We start from the raw sequence: 20,159 nt of genomic DNA on the forward strand, positions 1-20,159 counted from the left end.
TTCAGCAGGGTCGTCTTTGTTAGTAATCAGGCGGACAGGTCCTAGCTTGTACCCTCTATTGTTATTTATAAATTCGTATGAGGTTATCAACCCCTCCAACAACACTGACATGGACAAGACTCAGGTGACTGACAGCAGAGCTAACAGAGACACAGGGAAAATCTAGTTTTACACATTGGAAGGTACGGATCTACCTGAGAGTGTGATGGAGGCAGATTCAATCTTGGCTTTCAGGAAGGTTTTGGAAAGCAGGTGAAGATGGGAAAGTGGCAGGGATGCAGGGAAAGGCTGGGGCTGTCAATAATTGACACCCATTCAGCGGCCACAATGTACAGAGCAGAGGTCTAATGTGTCTCATTCTGTAACAACCTGCTGAATTGCGTGAATCAGTGGCGTGGTGAAGGTGTATTTCCGATGTCTAGAAGGTGTTGTGGGCCAGGGTTTAGAGAACTCCAAAGTGTACCATGGAGATCACCTGACCCACGACTTGTACTGGATTGTGGTCTGGGGAGCACACGGCCCATTCTACAGGTGTGGTGCAGCAGAAATCTAAAATTATTTTTTCAAAGCCAAATGATGTTTATTCTATGAACTCAGTTAACCTTTCTAAAACATACAGTGAACAGCTTAGTAACTATCAGTTCAAATACACCTCCCCAAAGACTCCAACACTCTAAGTAATCCTTAAACTTTCCTTTCAACATCCATAAGCCAAAACCCCTTTTTACAGAAGCACATCAGGTTTAAATTCTCGGCTGAACAAGAACATAGAAAATACAGCACAGAACAGGCCCTTCGGCCCACGATGTTGTGCCGAACCTTTGTCCTAGATTAATCATAGATTATCATTGAATTTACAGTGCAGAAGGAGGCCATTTGGCCCATTGAGTCTGCACCGGCTCCTGGAAAGAGCACCCTCCCCAAACTCAACACCTCCACCCAAACCCAAGGGCAATTTTGGACACTAAGGGCAATTTATCACGGCCAATCCACCTAACCTGCACATCTTTGGACTGTGGGAGGAAACCGGAGCACCCGGAGGAAACCCACGCACACACGGGGAGGACGTGCAGACTCCGCACAGGCAGTGACCCAAGCCGGAATCGAACCTGGGACCCTGGAGCTGTGAAGCAACAGTGCTAACCACTGTGCCGCCGTCTGCTGATATGCTTACTTCCTATGGTGCTGGCCTCAGCCTAACTCTCAGCCTCTGAGTGACACGTTTCACATTTAATGAGAGTTTCTTTTGTTTTTTTACTTTGCACAGCTACAACAACCCGAGGAACCACAACAGGTATTCCGAAAAGTACCAGGGAGTCTCCAGGTAAGAAAACTCTCCCTGTGAACCTCTCAAATTTAATACGCATTCAATGTATGATTTTTCGCAACCAACCTTATCTCACTTCTGATGGACATCACCACTTGTATAAGGTTCTGACTTGTATTGGGTTAATGTGAGAGAGCAAAACCCAGGTTCAGTCTAGTGTTCAGCAGGGTCGTCTTTGCTAGTAATCAGGCGGACAGGTCCTAGCTTGTACCCTCTATTGTTATTTATAAATTCGTCTGAGGTTATCAACCCCTCCAACAACACTGACATGGACAAAACTCAGGTGACTGACAGCAGGGCTAACAGAGACACAGGGAAAATCTAGTTTTACACATTGGAAGGTACGGATCTACCTGAGAGTGTGATGGAGGCAGATTCAATCTTGGCTTTCAGGAAGGTTTTGGAAAGCAGGTGAAGAGGGGAAAGTGGCAGGGTTGCACGGAAAGGCTGGGGCTGTCGATAATTGACACCCATTCAGCGGCCACAATGTACAGAGCAGAGGTCTAATGTGTCTCATTCTGTAACAACCTGCTGAATTGCGTGAATCAGTGGCGTGGTGAAGGTGTATTTCCGATGTCTAGAAGGTGTTGTGGGCCAGGGTTTAGAGAACTCCAAAGTGTACCATGGAGATCACCTGACCCACGACTTGTACTGGATTGTGGTCTGGGGAGCACACGGCCCATTCTACAGGTGTGGTGCAGCAGAAATCTAAAATTATTTTTTCAAAGCCAAATGATGTTTATTCTATGAATTCAGTTAACCTTTCTAAAACATACAGTGAACAGCTTAGTAACTATCAGTTCAAATACACCTCCCCAAAGACTCCAACACTCTAAGTAATCCTTAAACTTTCCTTTCAACATCCATAAGCCAAAACCCCTTTTTACAGAAGCACATCAGGTTTAAATTCTCGGCTGAACAAGAACATAGAAAATACAGCACAGAACAGGCCCTTCGGCCCACGATGTTGTGCCGAACCTTTATCCTAGATTAATCATAGATTATCATTGAATTTACAGTGCAGAAGGAGGCCATTCGGCCCTTTGAGTCTGCACCGGCTCCTGGAAAGAGCACCCTCCCCAAACTCAACACCTCCACCCAAACCCAAGGGCAATTTTGGACATTAAGGGCAATTTATCATGGCCAATCCACCTAACCTGCACATCTTTGGACTGTGGGAGGAAACCGGAGCACCCGGAGGAAACCTACGCAGACACGGGGAGGACGTGCAGACTCCGCACAGACAGTGACCCAAGCCGGAATCGAACCTGGGGCCCTGGAGCTGTGAAGCTATTGTGCTATCCACAATGCTACCGTGCTGCCCTTTAGAACAAATAAATCTACACTATATCATTTTACCGTAATCCATGTACCTATCCAATAGCTGCTTGAAGGTCCCTAATGTTTCCGACTCAACTACTTCCACAGGCAGTGCATTCCATGCCCCCACTACTCTCTGGGTAAAGAACCTACCTCTGATATCCCTCCTATATCTTCCACCTTTCACCTTAAATTCATGTCCCCTTGTAATGGTTTGTTCCACCCAGGGAAAAAGTCTCTGACTGTCGACTCTATCTATTTCCCTGATCATCTTATAAATCTCTATCACGTCGCTCCTCATCCTTCTCCGTTCTAATGAGAAAAGGCCTAGCACCCTCAACCTTTCCTCGTAAGACCTACTCTCCATTCCACGCAACATCCTGGTAAATCTTCTTTGCACCTTTTCCAAAGCTTCCACATCCTTCCTAAAATGAGGCGACCAGAACTGTACACAGTACTCCAAATGTGGCCTTACCAAAGTTTTGTACAGCTGCATCATCACCTCACGGCTCTTAAATTCAATCCCTCTGTTAATGAACGCGAGCACACCATAGGCCTTCTTCACAGCTCTATCCACTTGAGTGGCAACTTTCAAAGATATATGAACATAGACCCCAAGATCTCTCTGCTCCTCCACATTGCCAAGAACTCTACCGTTAACCCTGTATTCCGCATTCATATTTGTCCTTCCAAAATGGACAACCTCACACTTTTCAGGGTTAAACTCCATCTGCCACTTCTCAGCCCAGCTCTGCATCCTATCTATGTCTCTTTGCAGCCGACAACAGCCCTCCTTACTATCCACAACTCCACCAATCTTTGTATCGTCTGCAAATTTGCTGACCCACCCTTCAACTCCCTCATCCAAGTCATTAATGAAAATCACAAACAGCAGAGGACCCAGAACTGATCCCTGTGGTACGCCACTGGTAACTGGGATCCAGGCTGAATATTTGCCATCCACCACCACTCTCTGACTTCTATCGGTTAGCCAGTTTGTTATCCAACTGGCCAAATTTCCCACTATCCCATGCCTCCTTACTTTCTGCATAAGCCTACCATGCGGAACCTTATCAAATGCCTTACTAAAATCCATGTACACTACATCCACTGTTTTACCTTCATCCACATGCTTGGTCACCTCCTCAAAGAATTCAATAAGACTTGTAAGGCAAGACCTACCCCTCACAAATCTGTGCTGACTATCCCTAATCAAGCAGTGTCTTTCCAGATGCTCAGAAATCCTATCCTTCAGTACCCTTTCCATTACTTTGCCTACCACCGAAGTAAGACTAACTGGCCTGTAATTCCCAGGGTTATCCCTCGTCCCTTTTTTGAACAGGGGCACGACATTCGCCACTCTCCAATCCCCTGGTACCACCCCTGTTGACAATGAGGACGAAAAGATCATTGCCAACGGCTCTGCAATTTCATCTCTTGCTTCCCATAGAATCCTTGGATATATCCCGTCAGGCCCGGGGGACTTGTCTATCCTCAAGTTTTTCAAAATGCCCAACACATTTTCCTTCCTAACAAGTATTTCCTCGAGCTTACCAATCTGTTTCACACTGTCCTCTCCAACAATATCACCCCTCTCATTTGTAAATACAGAAGAAAAGTACTCGTTCAAGACCTCTCCTATCTCTTCAGACTCAATACACAATCTCCCGCTACTGTACTTGATCGGACCTACCCTCGCTCTAGTCATTCTCATATTTCTCACATATGTGTAAAAGGCCTTGGGGTTTTCCTTGATCCTACCCGCCAAAGATTGTTCATGCCCTCTCTTAGCTCTCCTAATCCCTTTCTTCAGTTCCCTCCTGGCTATCTTGTATCCCTCCAAAGCCCTGTCTGAACCTTGTTTCCTCAGCCTTACATAAGTCTCCTTTTTCCTCTTAACAAGACATTCAACCTCTCTTGTCAACCATGGTTCCCTCACTCGACCATCTCTTTCCTGCCTGACAGGGACATACAAATCAAGGACACGTAGTACCTGTTCCTTGAACAAGTTCCACATTTCACTTGTGTCCTTCCCTGACAGCCTATGCTCCCAACTTATGCACTTCAACTGAGAGCAGTTATCACTCTGAATTCACCAAATGATCGAGAGATAGTCTTTAGGTGGCAGAGATTTAAAATTATACCTTCTTTGACCCGAGAGGTCAGTAGACCAGCTCCGGCCATGTCACTGGGAGCAGTGGACACTGCGGAGAGGTCAGCAGACGAGCTCTGGCCATGTCACTGGGAGCAGTGGACACTGCGGAGAGGTCAGCAGACGAGCTCCGGCCATGTCACTGGGAGCGGTGGACACTGCGGAGAGGTCAGCAGACGAGCTCTGGCCATTTCACTGGGAGCAGTGGACACGGCTGAGAGTTTAGCAGACCAGCTCTGGCCATGTCACTGTGAGCAGTGGACACTGCGGAGAGGTCAGCAGACCAGCTCTGGCCATGTCACTGGGAGCAGTGGACACTGCGGAGAGGTCAGCAGACCAGCTCTGGCCATGTCACTGTGAGCAGTGGACACGGCCGAGAGGTCAGCAGACCAGCTCTGGCCATGTCACTGGAACCAGTGGACACTGCGGAGAGGTCAGCAGACCAGCTCTGGCCATGTCACTGGGAGCAGTGGACACTGCGGAGAGGTCAGTAGACCAGCTCCGGCCATGTCACTGGGAGCAGTGGACACAGCCAAGAGGTCAGCAGACCAGCTCCGGCCATGTTACTGGAAGCAGTGGACACGGCCGAGAGGTCAGTATACCGGACCAACCACCACGTGCGAGATCCAGGAATGAAGGCAAGGTGCCCAATCTGGAGGCCCCAAGCCCCTGAGCTGACTTTGAGTGAGCTGCCTCCCCACATGCTGTCTGCTCCCACCCATCACCGCCATACCCAAATCAGCAGCAGTGGGCAGGTCTTTAATTGGCCACTTATGTGGATTAATTATCACCCAGGCATAAAGGGCAGCCTTGATCGTCCCTTCCCAAAAGCTAATTGCAAGGGGTGAGTGATGTGATGTGTATACCGGCCTTTCCTCTCCCCTGACGCTTTAACAATGCTCTGTACCTCCCAGCCCACTGCAGACGATCAAATTAATTCCTGTGGTGTGCGGCTGTCAGACTCACTGACAGACCCTGACAATAGTAATAATCTTCATTGTCACAAGTCGGCTTGCAATGAATTTACTGTGAAAATCCCCTAGTCGCCACATTCTGGCGCCTGTTCGGGTCACAGAGGGAGAATTCAGAATGTCCAAATTGCCTAACAGCTCGTCTTTGTGGGAGGAAACCGGAGCACCCGGAGGAAACCCACGCAGACACGGGGAGAGCGTGCAGACTCCGCACAGGCAGTGACCCAAGCCGGGAATCGAACCTGCGACCCTGCCGCTGTGAAGCAACAGTGCTAACCACTGTGCCGCCGTCTGCTGATATGCTTACTTACTATGGTGCTGGCCTCAGCCTAACTCTCGGCCTCTGAGTGACACGTTTCACATTTAATGAGAGTTTCTTTTGTTTTTTCACTTTGCACAGCTACAACAACCCGAGGAACCACAACAGATATTCCGAAAAGTACCAGGGAGTCTCCAGGTAAGAAAACTCTCCCTGTAAACCTCTCAAATTTAATACGCATTCAATGTATGATTTTTCGCAACCAACCTTATCTCACTTCTGATGGACATCACCACTTGTATAAGGTTCTGACTTGTATCGGGTTAATGTGAGAGAGCAAAACCCAGGTTCAGTCTAGTGTTCAGCAGGGTCGTCTTTGCTAGTAATCAGGCGGACAGGTCCTAGCTTGTACCCTCTATTGTTATTTATAAATTCGTCTGAGGTTATCAACCCCTCCAACAACACTGACATGGACAAGACCCAGGTGACTGACAGCAGGGCTAACAGAGACACAGGGAAAATCTAGTTTTACACATTGGAAGGTACGGATCTACCTGAGAGTGTGATGGAGGCAGATTCAATCTTGGCTTTCAGGAAGGTTTTGGAAAGCAGGTGAAGAGGGGAAAGTGGCAGGGTTGCAGTGAAAGGCTGGGGCTGTCGATAATTGACACCCATTCAGCGGCCACAATGTACAGAGCAGAGGTCTAATGTGTCTCATTCTGTAACAACCTGCTGAATTGCGTGAATCAGTGGCGTGGTGAAGGTGTATTTCCGATGTCTAGAAGGTGTTGTGGGCCAGGGTTTAGAGAACTCCAAAGTGTACCATGGAGATCACCTGACCCACGACTTGTACTGGATTGTGGTCTGGGGAGCACACGGCCCATTCTACAGGTGTGGTGCAGCAGAAATCTAAAATTATTTTTTCAAAGCCAAATGATGTTTATTCTATGAATTCAGTTAACCTTTCTAAAACATACAGTGAACAGCTTAGTAACTATCAGTTCAAATACACCTCCCCAAAGACTCCAACACTCTAAGTAATCCTTAAACTTTCCTTTCAACATCCATAAGCCAAAACCCCTTTTTACAGAAGCACATCAGGTTTAAATTCTCTACTGAGAGCAGTTATCACTCTGAATTCACCAAATGATCGAGAGATAGTCTTCAGGTGGCAGAGAGATCAAAATTACACCTTCTTTGGCTGGCTTCAGCTCCAACACTAAAACAAAACTAAAAAACACCGACACACCCAAGCTTTCCCTCAAAGCCAAACTAAAAAGCAGAGCCAGAGCTCAGAGCTGTTCATAAGTTTTAGCAACAAGGAAAAAGCACTCATTGATTCATTTTTATTAAACATGCAATGCTATCTTACTCCCCCTGAGCGTCATAGAGGCAGCCTGCTGATTGCTACACCCCTGCTGCCTTGATGACTTTGGTGGGTCTAAGAGGGCTCTGGAGGGCCTGCTTTATCGTGCTAATCTCATCCTGACACACAAACTCCCAGTGTGCTGCTGCAAGAACAGATTCTCAAATTTGCTGAGGATGTTTTTGTTCTTTACTTTCCACAGCTACAACGCACCTGGGAATCACAACAGATCATAGATCATAGAATTTACAGTGCAGAAGGAGGCCATTCGGCCCTTCGAGTCTGCACCGGCTCTTGGAAAGAGCACCCTACCCAAGGTCAACACCCCCACCCTATCCCCATAACCCAGTAACTCCACCCAACACTAAGGGCAATTTTGGACACTAAGGGCAATTTATCATGGCCAATCCACCCTAACCTGCACATCTTTGGACTGTGGGAGGAAACCGGAGCACCCGGAGGAAACCCACGCAGACATGGGGAGGACGTGCAGACTCCGCACAGACAATGACCCAAGCCGGAATCGAACCTGGGACCATGGAGCTGTGAAGCAATTGTGCTATCCACAATGCTACCGTGCTGCCCTTAAGAACAAATAAATCTACATTATATCATTTTACCGTCATCCATGTACCTATCCAATAGCTGCTTGAAGGTCCCTAATGTTTCCGACTCAACTACTTCCACAGGCAGTGCATTCCATGCCCCCACTACTCTCTGGGTAAAGAACCTACCTCTGATATCCCTCCTATATCTTCCACCTTTCACCTTAAATTCATGTCCCCTTGTAATGGTTTGTTCCACCCAGGGAAAAAGTCTCTGACTGTCGACTCTATCTATTTCCCTGATCATCTTATAAATCTCTATCACGTCGCTCCTCATCCTTCTCCGTTCTAATGAGAAAAGGCCTAGCACCCTCAACCTTTCCTCGTAAGACCTACTCTCCATTCCACGCAACATCCTGGTAAATCTTCTTTGCACCTTTTCCAAAGCTTCCACATCCTTCCTAAAATGAGGCGACCAGAACTGTACACAGTACTCCAAATGTGGCCGTACCAAAGTTTTGTACAGCTGCATCATCACCTCACGGCTCTTAAATTCAATCCCTCTGTTAATGAACGCGAGCACACCATAGGCCTTCTTCACAGCTCTATCCACTTGAGTGGCAACTTTCAAAGATATATGAACATAGACCCCAAGATCTCTCTGCTCCTCCACATTGCCAAGAACTCTACCGTTAACCCTGTATTCCGCATTCATATTTGTCCTTCCAAAATGGACAACCTCACACTTTTCAGGGTTAAACTCCATCTGCCACTTCTCAGCCCAGCTCTGCATCCTATCTATGTCTCTTTGCAGCCGACAACAGCCCTCCTTACTATCCACAACTCCACCAATCTTTGTATCGTCTGCAAATTTGCTGACCCACCCTTCAACTCCCTCATCCAAGTCATTAATGAAAATCACAAACAGCAGAGGACCCAGAACTGATCCCTGTGTTACGCCACTGGTAACTGGGATCCAGGCTGAATATTTGCCATCCACCACCACTCTCTGACTTCTATCGGTTAGCCAGTTTGTTATCCAACTGGCCAAATTTCCCACTATCCCATGCCTCCTTACTTTCTGCATAAGCCTACCATGCGGAACCTTATCAAATGCCTTACTAAAATCCATGTACACTACATCCACTGTTTTACCTTCATCCACATGCTTGGTCACCTCCTCAAAGAATTCAATAAGACTTGAAAGGCAAGACCTACCCCTCACAAATCCGTGCTGACTATCCCTAATCAAGCAGTGTCTTTCCAGATGCTCAGAAATCCTATCCTTCAGTACCCTTTCCATTACTTTGCCTACCACCGAAGTAAGACTAACTGGCCTGTAATTCCCAGGGTTATCCCTCGTCCCTTTTTTGAACAGGGGCACGACATTCGCCACTCTCCAATCCCCTGGTACCACCCCTGTTGACAATGAGGACGAAAAGATCATTGCCAACGGCTCTGCAATTTCATCTCTTGCTTCCCATAGAATCCTTGGATATATCCCGTCAGGCCCGGGGGACTTGTCTATCCTCAAGTTTTTCAAAATGCCCAACACATTTTCCTTCCTAACAAGTATTTCCTCGAGCTTACCAATCTGTTTCACACTGTCCTCTCCAACAATATCACCCCTCTCATTTGTAAATACAGAAGAAAAGTACTCGTTCAAGACCTCTCCTATCTCTTCAGACTCAATACACAATCTCCCGCTACTGTACTTGATCGGACCTACCCTCGCTCTAGTCATTCTCATATTTCTCACATATGTGTAAAAGGCCTTGGGGTTTTCCTTGATCCTACCCGCCAAAGATTGTTCATGCCCTCTCTTAGCTCTCCTAATCCCTTTCTTCAGTTCCCTCCTGGCTATCTTGTATCCCTCCAAAGCCCTGTCTGAACCTTGTTTCCTCAGCCTTACATAAGTCTCCTTTTTCCTCTTAACAAGACATTCAACCTCTCTTGTCAACCATGGTTCCCTCACTCGACCATCTCTTTCCTGCCTGACAGGGACATACAAATCAAGGACACGTAGTACCTGTTCCTTGAACAAGTTCCACATTTCACTTGTGTCCTTCCCTGACAGCCTATGCTCCCAACTTATGCACTTCAACTGAGAGCAGTTATCACTCTGAATTCACCAAATGATAGAGAGATAGTCTTTAGGTGGCAGAGATTTAAAATTATACCTTCTTTGACCCGAGAGGTCAGTAGACCAGCTCCGGCCATGTCACTGGGAGCAGTGGACACTGCGGAGAGGTCAGCAGACGAGCTCTGGCCATGTCACTGGGAGCAGTGGACACTGCGGAGAGGTCAGCAGACGAGCTCCGGCCATGTCACTGGGAGCGGTGGACACTGCGGAGAGGTCAGCAGACGAGCTCTGGCCATTTCACTGGGAGCAGTGGACACGGCTGAGAGTTTAGCAGACCAGCTCTGGCCATGTCACTGTGAGCAGTGGACACTGCGGAGAGGTCAGCAGACCAGCTCTGGCCATGTCACTGGGAGCAGTGGACACTGCGGAGAGGTCAGCAGACCAGCTCTGGCCATGTCACTGGGAGCAGTGGACACTGCGGAGAGGTCAGTAGACCAGCTCCGGCCATGTCACTGGGAGCAGTGGACACAGCCAAGAGGTCAGCAGACCAGCTCCGGCCATGTTACTGGAAGCAGTGGACACGGCCGAGAGGTCAGTATACCGGACCAACCACCACGTGCGAGATCCAGGAATGAAGGCAAGGTGCCCAATCTGGAGGCCCCAAGCCCCTGAGCTGACTTTGAGTGAGCTGCCTCCCCACATGCTGTCTGCTCCCACCCATCACCGCCATACCCAAATCAGCAGCAGTGGGCAGGTCTTTAATTGGCCACTTATGTGGATTAATTATCACCCAGGCATAAAGGGCAGCCTTGATCGTCCCTTCCCAAAAGCTAATTGCAAGGGGTGAGTGATGTGATGTGTATACCGGCCTTTCCTCTCCCCTGACGCTTTAACAATGCTCTGTACCTCCCAGCCCACTGCAGACGATCAAATTAATTCCTGTGGTGTGCGGCTGTCAGACTCACTGACAGACCCTGACAATAGTAATAATCTTCATTGTCACAAGTCGGCTTGCAATGAATTTACTGTGAAAATCCCCTAGTCGCCACATTCTGGCGCCTGTTCGGGTCACAGAGGGAGAATTCAGAATGTCCAAATTGCCTAACAGCTCGTCTTTGTGGGAGGAAACCGGAGCACCCGGAGGAAACCCACGCAGACACGGGGAGAGCGTGCAGACTCCGCACAGGCAGTGACCCAAGCCGGGAATCGAACCTGCGACCCTGCCGCTGTGAAGCAACAGTGCTAACCACTGTGCCGCCGTCTGCTGATATGCTTACTTACTATGGTGCTGGCCTCAGCCTAACTCTCGGCCTCTGAGTGACACGTTTCACATTTAATGAGAGTTTCTTTTGTTTTTTCACTTTGCACAGCTACAACAACCCGAGGAACCACAACAGATATTCCGAAAAGTACCAGGGAGTCTCCAGGTAAGAAAACTCTCCCTGTAAACCTCTCAAATTTAATACGCATTCAATGTATGATTTTTCGCAACCAACCTTATCTCACTTCTGATGGACATCACCACTTGTATAAGGTTCTGACTTGTATCGGGTTAATGTGAGAGAGCAAAACCCAGGTTCAGTCTAGTGTTCAGCAGGGTCGTCTTTGCTAGTAATCAGGCGGACAGGTCCTAGCTTGTACCCTCTATTGTTATTTATAAATTCGTCTGAGGTTATCAACCCCTCCAACAACACTGACATGGACAAGACCCAGGTGACTGACAGCAGGGCTAACAGAGACACAGGGAAAATCTAGTTTTACACATTGGAAGGTACGGATCTACCTGAGAGTGTGATGGAGGCAGATTCAATCTTGGCTTTCAGGAAGGTTTTGGAAAGCAGGTGAAGAGGGGAAAGTGGCAGGGTTGCAGTGAAAGGCTGGGGCTGTCGATAATTGACACCCATTCAGCGGCCACAATGTACAGAGCAGAGGTCTAATGTGTCTCATTCTGTAACAACCTGCTGAATTGCGTGAATCAGTGGCGTGGTGAAGGTGTATTTCCGATGTCTAGAAGGTGTTGTGGGCCAGGGTTTAGAGAACTCCAAAGTGTACCATGGAGATCACCTGACCCACGACTTGTACTGGATTGTGGTCTGGGGAGCACACGGCCCATTCTACAGGTGTGGTGCAGCAGAAATCTAAAATTATTTTTTCAAAGCCAAATGATGTTTATTCTATGAATTCAGTTAACCTTTCTAAAACATACAGTGAACAGCTTAGTAACTATCAGTTCAAATACACCTCCCCAAAGACTCCAACACTCTAAGTAATCCTTAAACTTTCCTTTCAACATCCATAAGCCAAAACCCCTTTTTACAGAAGCACATCAGGTTTAAATTCTCTACTGAGAGCAGTTATCACTCTGAATTCACCAAATGATCGAGAGATAGTCTTCAGGTGGCAGAGAGATCAAAATTACACCTTCTTTGGCTGGCTTCAGCTCCAACACTAAAACAAAACTAAAAAACACCGACACACCCAAGCTTTCCCTCAAAGCCAAACTAAAAAGCAGAGCCAGAGCTCAGAGCTGTTCATAAGTTTTAGCAACAAGGAAAAAGCACTCATTGATTCATTTTTATTAAACATGCAATGCTATCTTACTCCCCCTGAGCGTCATAGAGGCAGCCTGCTGATTGCTACACCCCTGCTGCCTTGATGACTTTGGTGGGTCTAAGAGGGCTCTGGAGGGCCTGCTTTATCGTGCTAATCTCATCCTGACACACAAACTCCCAGTGTGCTGCTGCAAGAACAGATTCTCAAATTTGCTGAGGATGTTTTTGTTCTTTACTTTCCACAGCTACAACGCACCTGGGAATCACAACAGATCATAGATCATAGAATTTACAGTGCAGAAGGAGGCCATTCGGCCCTTCGAGTCTGCACCGGCTCTTGGAAAGAGCACCCTACCCAAGGTCAACACCCCCACCCTATCCCCATAACCCAGTAACTCCACCCAACACTAAGGGCAATTTTGGACACTAAGGGCAATTTATCATGGCCAATCCACCCTAACCTGCACATCTTTGGACTGTGGGAGGAAACCGGAGCACCCGGAGGAAACCCACGCACACACGGGGAGAACGTGCAGACTCCGCACAGACAGGGACCCAAGCCGGCAATCGAACCTGGGACCCCGGAGCTGTGAAGCAATTGTGCTAACCACAATGCTACCGTGCTGCCCTATTCAGCAGAAAGCCAGGGAGACTCCGGGTGAGAAAACCCTCCCCATAAACCTCCCAAATTGAATAATTATTAAGCTTTCGGGGCTGTATTCTCCGTCAGCAGGATCCCCCGTTTCACCGGCAACGCATTCACACCCGCGGATTTCCCGGCGGCGCGGGGGTGCCCACGATGGGAAACCCCATTGGCCGGCTGCAAGGATGGAGAATCCCACTGCCGGCGGGGGCGCGCCACATCAGGAAAACGGGTGTGGCCATGTGGAGAATCCCGCCCATGATTTTACCGACCGGCTCTTATCCACAGTCCCAGAACAATCTCTCTCCACACTCAATCTTATCTCACTTCTCACTGTCACTGACAGGGACACACACGGGTGAGTGACAGAGAACCAATGGTAACACAAGAAGAAGCTTTCTTACACACTGAACGGTTCAGATCTGCAGTGCATTGCCCGAGAATGTAGTGGAGGCACATTCAATCTTGCTTTGCAAAAGTGTATTGGTTGATCCCACTAAAACTCGCCACTTTGTATGCTTTTTCTTTCGCTTTTATGCTATCCTTGACTTCCCTCATCAGCCATGGATGCCTCATCCTCGCCTTAGCATGGTTCCTCCTCCTTGGGATGAATTTCTGCTGTGCCTCCCTAATAACCCCCAAAAACTCCTGCCATTGCTGTTCCACTGTCTTCCCTGCTAGGCTCCTTTTCCAATCTACTCTGGCCAGCTCCTCCCATTTATCTTTGCAGTTACCCTTATTTAATTGCAAACCGTTACATCTGATTGCAGCTTCTCCCTCTCAAACTGCAGGGTAAATTCTATCATATTGTGGTCACTGCTCCCTAAGGGTTCCTTCACCTTAAGTTCCATAATCAAGTCTACCTCATTACACATCACCAAATCCAGAATTGCCTGTTCCCTAGTAGGCTATGTCACATGCTGCTCCAAAAAACCGTCTCTTAGACATTCCACAAATTCCATTTCTTGGGATCCACTACCAACCTGATTATCCCAGTCCACCTGCATATTGAAGTAGGTCATCTTGCTGGAACTGTAGGGGGCATTGATAAGACCGCATCTGGAGCCCTCTGTACACTTTTGGCCTTCTTACTTAACGAGACACATTCTTGCATTGGAGGCACTCCAGAGGATATTCACCAGACTGGTTCCTGGGGTCAGTCATTTGCATTATGAGGAAAAGTTGAGCAGGTTTGACCGATACTCATTGGAGGTTAGAAGAGTGAGTGGAGATCTTACTGAAACATAGAAGATTCGGAGGGAGCTGGGGCTCGACAGGGCCGATACTGGGAGGATGTTTTGTGTCATGGGGGGATCTGGGTCTGTGGGGGACCCCCTCTTTAAGACGGAGATAAGGAGGAATCACTTCCCTCAGAGGGTGCTTAGCCTTTGGAATTCAGGAAGGTGAAGCTGGGCCACAATCCATGGCTTCACTGAATGGCAGAGCAGGCTCAAGGGGCCGGGAAGTCTATCCCTGCTCCGGAGCGGGATTCTTCGGCCTCCCAGCTGCGATTTCCTCGGCAGCGGGAGGCGACGTGCTGTTCGCTGGCGGTGAGATTCTCTGTTCCAGCCGCTGTCAATGGGAGTTTCCATCGAAACCGCCCCATGCTGCCGGGAAACCCTTCGAAAGGCGGTGGAAGCCAAGTCTTTGAATATTTGTATGGCAGAGTGAGATAGATTCTTGATTAACAAAGGGCCAAAGGTTATCAGGAGTTGTGTGGAGTCGAGGTTACAACCAGAACAGTCATGCCCTCACTGAATAACGTAGCAGGCTTGAGGGGCCGAGTGGCCTACCCTTACTCCTAATTCATATGTTCATATGTACGTATGTAACTGGGCTCGTAGCAATAATGATAAGAATACGTAAGGTCGCAACGGATTTCTGAAAGAATAGATAAGGGGGAGCCAGTGGGTCTGGTGTATTTGGATTTTGAGAATGCTTTTAATAAGGTCTCACAGGATGTTAGTGAGCAAAGTACATCAGATTGGGGGTGAAATACTGGCATGCATTGATCATTGCTGGATGGCAAAAAACAGAGGGCAGGACTGATTTGTAGGTTGGCAGGCTGGGATTAGTGGGCAGTTGCAAGCACCAATGTGCCAGATGTGCACAATCTATATCAATGTGTTGATGTGGGAATCAAATTGAATATTTCCAAGTACGCGAATGGAACAGATTTTATCCCCACCGATTTCAGCAGCACGGCTGCCACAATACAGTCTAACAAGCATCGATTGGTGTAAGGCAGGAAGTCCGCCCCTCACCCGGGAGGAAGTCCGGCCTTGGGGAGCTGGTGGCTAATGAAGTTGGCCGGCAGCTCTCCAGTCCCTCCAGCCACACTGCAGCAGTGGTCCTCATTCCAGTTCCAGCTGAACTCGACTTGAGACCTGCCTCCTTGTCCACACCCTGGGATTGGCAGCCAACGGCAACCCTCCACTGACAAAACCGCTAAGAAACAGGCGAAGAGTGAAGCAGCAGCTGATCATGAAGCAAGGGCCTGACTGTGGGTATGGAGCACACATGATGCTGAGGTACTATCCTGCAAACTCCGAGTAGACCATAGGAACACAATCCCGAGATAAATGTGCATGTTCCTTTTCTTTTCAGGTTCGGTTACCGACGCAGATATTGGAACAAAGCTTCAGCCAAGTACCAAAGAGATTCCAGGTATGAAATCACCCAACAAACATGTAAAATTTAATAACCTTTAAGTAAAGGTAAAAACCTTTGTAGTATATATAAATGATTTGGAGGAGAATGTAACTGGTCTGATTAGTAGGTTTGCAGACGACACAAAGGTTAGTGGAATTGCGGATAGCGATGAGGACTGTCAGAGGATACAGCAGGATTTAGATTGTTTGGAGACTTGGGCGGAGAGATGGCAGATGGAGTTTAATCCGGACAAATGTGAGGTGATGCATTTTGGAAGGTCTAATGCAGGTAGGGAATATACAGTGAATGGTAGAACCCTCAAGAGTATTGAAAGTCAGAGAGATCTAGGAGTACAGGTCCACAGGTCACTGAAAGGGGCAACACAGGTGGAGAAGGTAGTCAAGAAGGCATATGGCATGCTTGCCTTCATTGGCCGGGGCATTGAGTATAGGAATTGGCAAGTCATGTTGCAGCTGTATAGAACCTTAGTTAGGCCACACTTGGAGTATAGTGTTCAATTCTGGTCACCACACTACCAGAAGGGTGTTGAAGCTTTAGAGAGGGTGCAGAAGAGATTTACCAGAATGTTCCCTGGTATGGAGAGCATTAGCTATGAGGAGCGGTTGAATAAACACGGTTTGTTCTCACTGGAACGAAGGAGGTTGAGGGGCGACCTGATAGAGGTCTACAAAATTATGAGGGGCATAGACAGAGTGGATAGTCAGAGGCTTTTCCCCGGGGTAGAGGTGTCAATTACTAGGGGGCATAGGTTTAAGGTGAGAGGCGCAAGGTTTAGAGGCGATGTACGAGGCAAGTTTTTTACGCAGAGGGTAGTGGGTGCCTGGAACTCGCTACCGGAGGAGGTGGTGGAAGCAGGGACGATAGTGACATTTAAGGGGCATCTTGACAAATACATGAATAGGATGGGAATAGAGGGATACAGACCCAGGAAGTGTGGAAGATTGTAGTTTAGTCGGGCAGCATGGTCGTCACGGGCTTGGAGGGCCGAAGGGCCTGTTCCTGTGCAGTACATTTCTTTGTTCTTTGTTCTAAATTAAGTTTAGAGTTGGCTGAGGGAGCAGCATTATAAACATTGCAGATGATACAAAACCTGCCTCTGTGCTAGATTTATTCCATTTCTTGACGAGTCCTTTGGCAATTTTTTGTGTTGCTTCAGCCTTTCCATTCAACTGGGGTTGGTATGGAGACGATGTGTAGTCATGAATTTCCCGATCCTTTGTGGATCAGCTGAATTCTTCACTTGTGAGCTGAGAGCCACTGCCACTCATCACAATGTCTGGAATGCTGTACCGGCTGAACTGGGCTTTCACGCTTTCTACTGTTTCTCTTTTTATCATTGAATCCAGCTGGTCTACCCCACAGAATAGTTCCAACAGTGACAAGATAATCAGTTCCTGCCAAAGCGAAAAGGCCTCCTTCCCAATTCAGAAATGGTCTATCTGGGATGTGATGTGTCAACAATGGTTCGCTCGAGTGTTTAGTTTGTTTGTCTTTTTGTTGTTGTTCATTATTGGGACAGGAGTGTTGCCCATCATGAATCGTCCTAGAGATGGCGGTGGTGAGCTGCCTTCTTTAACCGTTGCAGTCCATGTGGTGTCGGTACGCCCGCCATCTGGGTAGGGAGGAATTTCCAGGATTTTTACCCAGCGACGGCAAAGGTTCAGCGATATATTTCCATGTCAGGGTGGTGGGTGGGGGAGAACTTCCAGGTGGTGATGTTCCCAAGTTTCTGTTACCCTTGTCGATAGATGATAGATGATAGTGGTCCTGGGTATAGAAGAATCAATTCTAGTTGTGGAAAGGGGTGACATACTAAATGGGTGAACAAACGAGGCTTCATGGGTTGAGCTTAGAAATAAAAAAGGGACAGTCACACTACTGGGAATATACTACACCCCCACCCCCCAAATAGTGAAAGGGGGAGAGCAGAGCAAATATGTAGGCAAAGAGGGCAATAATAGGAGGAGACGTTAACTATCCCAATGGCAACTGGGAATCAAACAATACAAGAGGAACTGAGGGAGAAAAAACTGTGCAGTGTGTCCAGGAAAATAGTTTGAACCAATTAGTGGCAAACCCCACGAGTGGAGATGCAATTCTAGACCTAGTCTTGGGGAACGAAGAGGGGCAAGTGGGTGAAGTGACAGTTGGCGACCAAATTGGGGCGAGTGGCTTAGTATGGTAGATTTCGCATAGCTATGGAAAAGGACAGTGATAAAATATGAGTAAAAGTGTTGAACTGGGGGAAGGCAAATTTTCCAGTAATGAGTAGGGACATGGTTGAGGTGGACTGGCCAGCGTTGCTCGAGGATAGATCTGCGGAAAACCAGTGGGAAGCACCAAAAGGAGAGATCCTAAAGATACAAAGTGGGCATGTCCCCTCCAAAAATAAGAGTGGTACTGCCAAATCGAGGCTTCCCCTGGTTGTCCAGAGGAATACAGGGGAAGATCAAACAGAAAAAAAAAGGGTACAATAGGCACAAAGAACTGAGCACTGCTGGTAGCCGAGACTAGTAGAGAAGGAGACTAGTACCAGAAGGATGTGGATGCTTTAGAGAGGGTGCAGAGGAGGTTCACCAGGATGTTGCCTGGTATGGAGGGTGCTAGCTCTGAAGAAAGGTTGAGTAGATTAGGATTGTTTTCGTTGGAAAGACGGAGATTGAGGGGGGACCTGATTGAGGTCTACAAAATTATGAGAGGTATGGACAGGGTGGATGGCAACAAGCTTTTTCCAAGAGTGGGGGTGTCAATTACAAGGGGTCACGATTTCATGGTGAGAGGGGGAAAGTTTAAGGGAGATGTGCGTGGAAAGTTTTTTACTTACGCAGAGGGTGGTGGGTGCCTGGAACGCTTTGCCAGTGGAGGTGGTAGAGGCGGGCACAATAGCATCTTTTAAGATGCATCTAGACAGATATATGAACGGGCGGGGAACAGATTGCAGTAGATCCTTGGAAAATAGAAGACAGGTTTAGATAAAGGATCTGGATCGGCGCAGGCTGGGAGGGCCGAAGGGCCTGTTCCTCTGCTGTAACCTTCTTTGTTCTTTGTAAAGTGCACGGACAAAGTCAAAAAGGAAAAAATAAATCGAAGAGAGAGCATCAAAAAAGATTAGCAAGGAAAGTTAAAGAAAATCCAAAGGTGTTTTACCAATATATGAACGGTAAAGGTTAATTCAGGAAAATGTGGGACCTATCAGATATGAAGAGGGGAACTTGTGTGTCGATGCAGAGGCCGTGGGAAGGGTTTTAAATAAATATTTGTTCTCCTTGTTTTTGTTTATAAATTTAGAGTACCCAATTATTTTTTTCTCCAATTAAGGGGCAATTTAGCGTGGCCAATCCACATAACCTGCACATCTTTGGGTTGTGGGGGTGAAACCCATACAGACACGGGGAGAATGTGCAAACTCCACACGGACAGTGACACAGGGCTGGGATTTGAACCCAGGTCCTCAGTGCCGGAGTCCTAGTGCTAACCACTGCGCCACATTCCGCCCTTTGTTCTCCTTGTTGACAAAAGAAATGGATGATGCAGATACAGAAGCCCAGGAGGAACACTCTGAGATATTGGATGGGATAATCAGAGAGAGAGAGGAAGTACTTGAAGTGTTGGAATCATTGAGAGTTGATAAGTCGCCAGGGCCAGATGGATTGTTTCCGAGCTACTGAAGGTGGTCAGGGAGGAGATACCAGATGTTATGACAATTATTTTTAAATCCTCACTAGACACAGGGGAGGTATCGGAGGACTGGAGAAATGCAAACGTGGTTCTATTGTTTAAAAAGGGATCGAAGGAAATGCTGAACAATTATAGGCCAGTTAGTCGTACGTCAGTTGTGGGAAAATTAGTAGAATCAATCCTGAGGGATGGGAGATTAACTGTCACACAGAAAGGCATGGACTAGTCAGGGATAGTCAGCATGGATTTGTTAAAGGAAGGTCTTGCCTCACAAATTTGATTGAATTCTTTGAGGAAGTGACAAGAAGGGTTGATGAAGATAGTGCAGTGGATGTGGTGTACATGGATTTTAACAAGGCATTTGACAAGGTCCCACATGGCAGATTGGTCAAGAAAGTGAAAGGCCATGGGATACAGGGCAATGTGGCAAACAGTTGGCTTTGTAACAAGAATCAAAGGGTACTGGTCGATGGCTGTCCTTGCAATTGAACAGTTCTTTCAAGTGGTGTTCCACAGGGTTCGGTGTTGGGACCCTTACTGTTTGTGTTATTTACAAGGAGGAATAACAGGAAGACAGAGTACTGGGCTAA

General features: G+C 47.6%; 1 protein-coding gene across 1 annotated transcript in view; it reads left to right on the plus strand.

Moving 5' to 3' along the window:
• Positions 1–20,159, plus strand: part of LOC140409366 (disintegrin and metalloproteinase domain-containing protein 12-like) — a 572,650-nt gene that overhangs the window by 529,265 nt on the left and 23,226 nt on the right. The window contains exons 21-24 of the mRNA XM_072497805.1: positions 1,268–1,324; positions 6,171–6,227; positions 11,394–11,450; positions 15,826–15,885. Coding sequence (XP_072353906.1) covers positions 1,268–1,324; positions 6,171–6,227; positions 11,394–11,450; positions 15,826–15,885 — 231 coding nt within the window. The remainder of the gene's footprint in view (positions 1–1,267; positions 1,325–6,170; positions 6,228–11,393; positions 11,451–15,825; positions 15,886–20,159) is intronic.

This window comes from Scyliorhinus torazame, chromosome 3 (assembly GCF_047496885.1).
Source record: "Scyliorhinus torazame isolate Kashiwa2021f chromosome 3, sScyTor2.1, whole genome shotgun sequence".
Taxonomy (NCBI): Eukaryota; Metazoa; Chordata; class Chondrichthyes; order Carcharhiniformes; family Scyliorhinidae; genus Scyliorhinus; species Scyliorhinus torazame.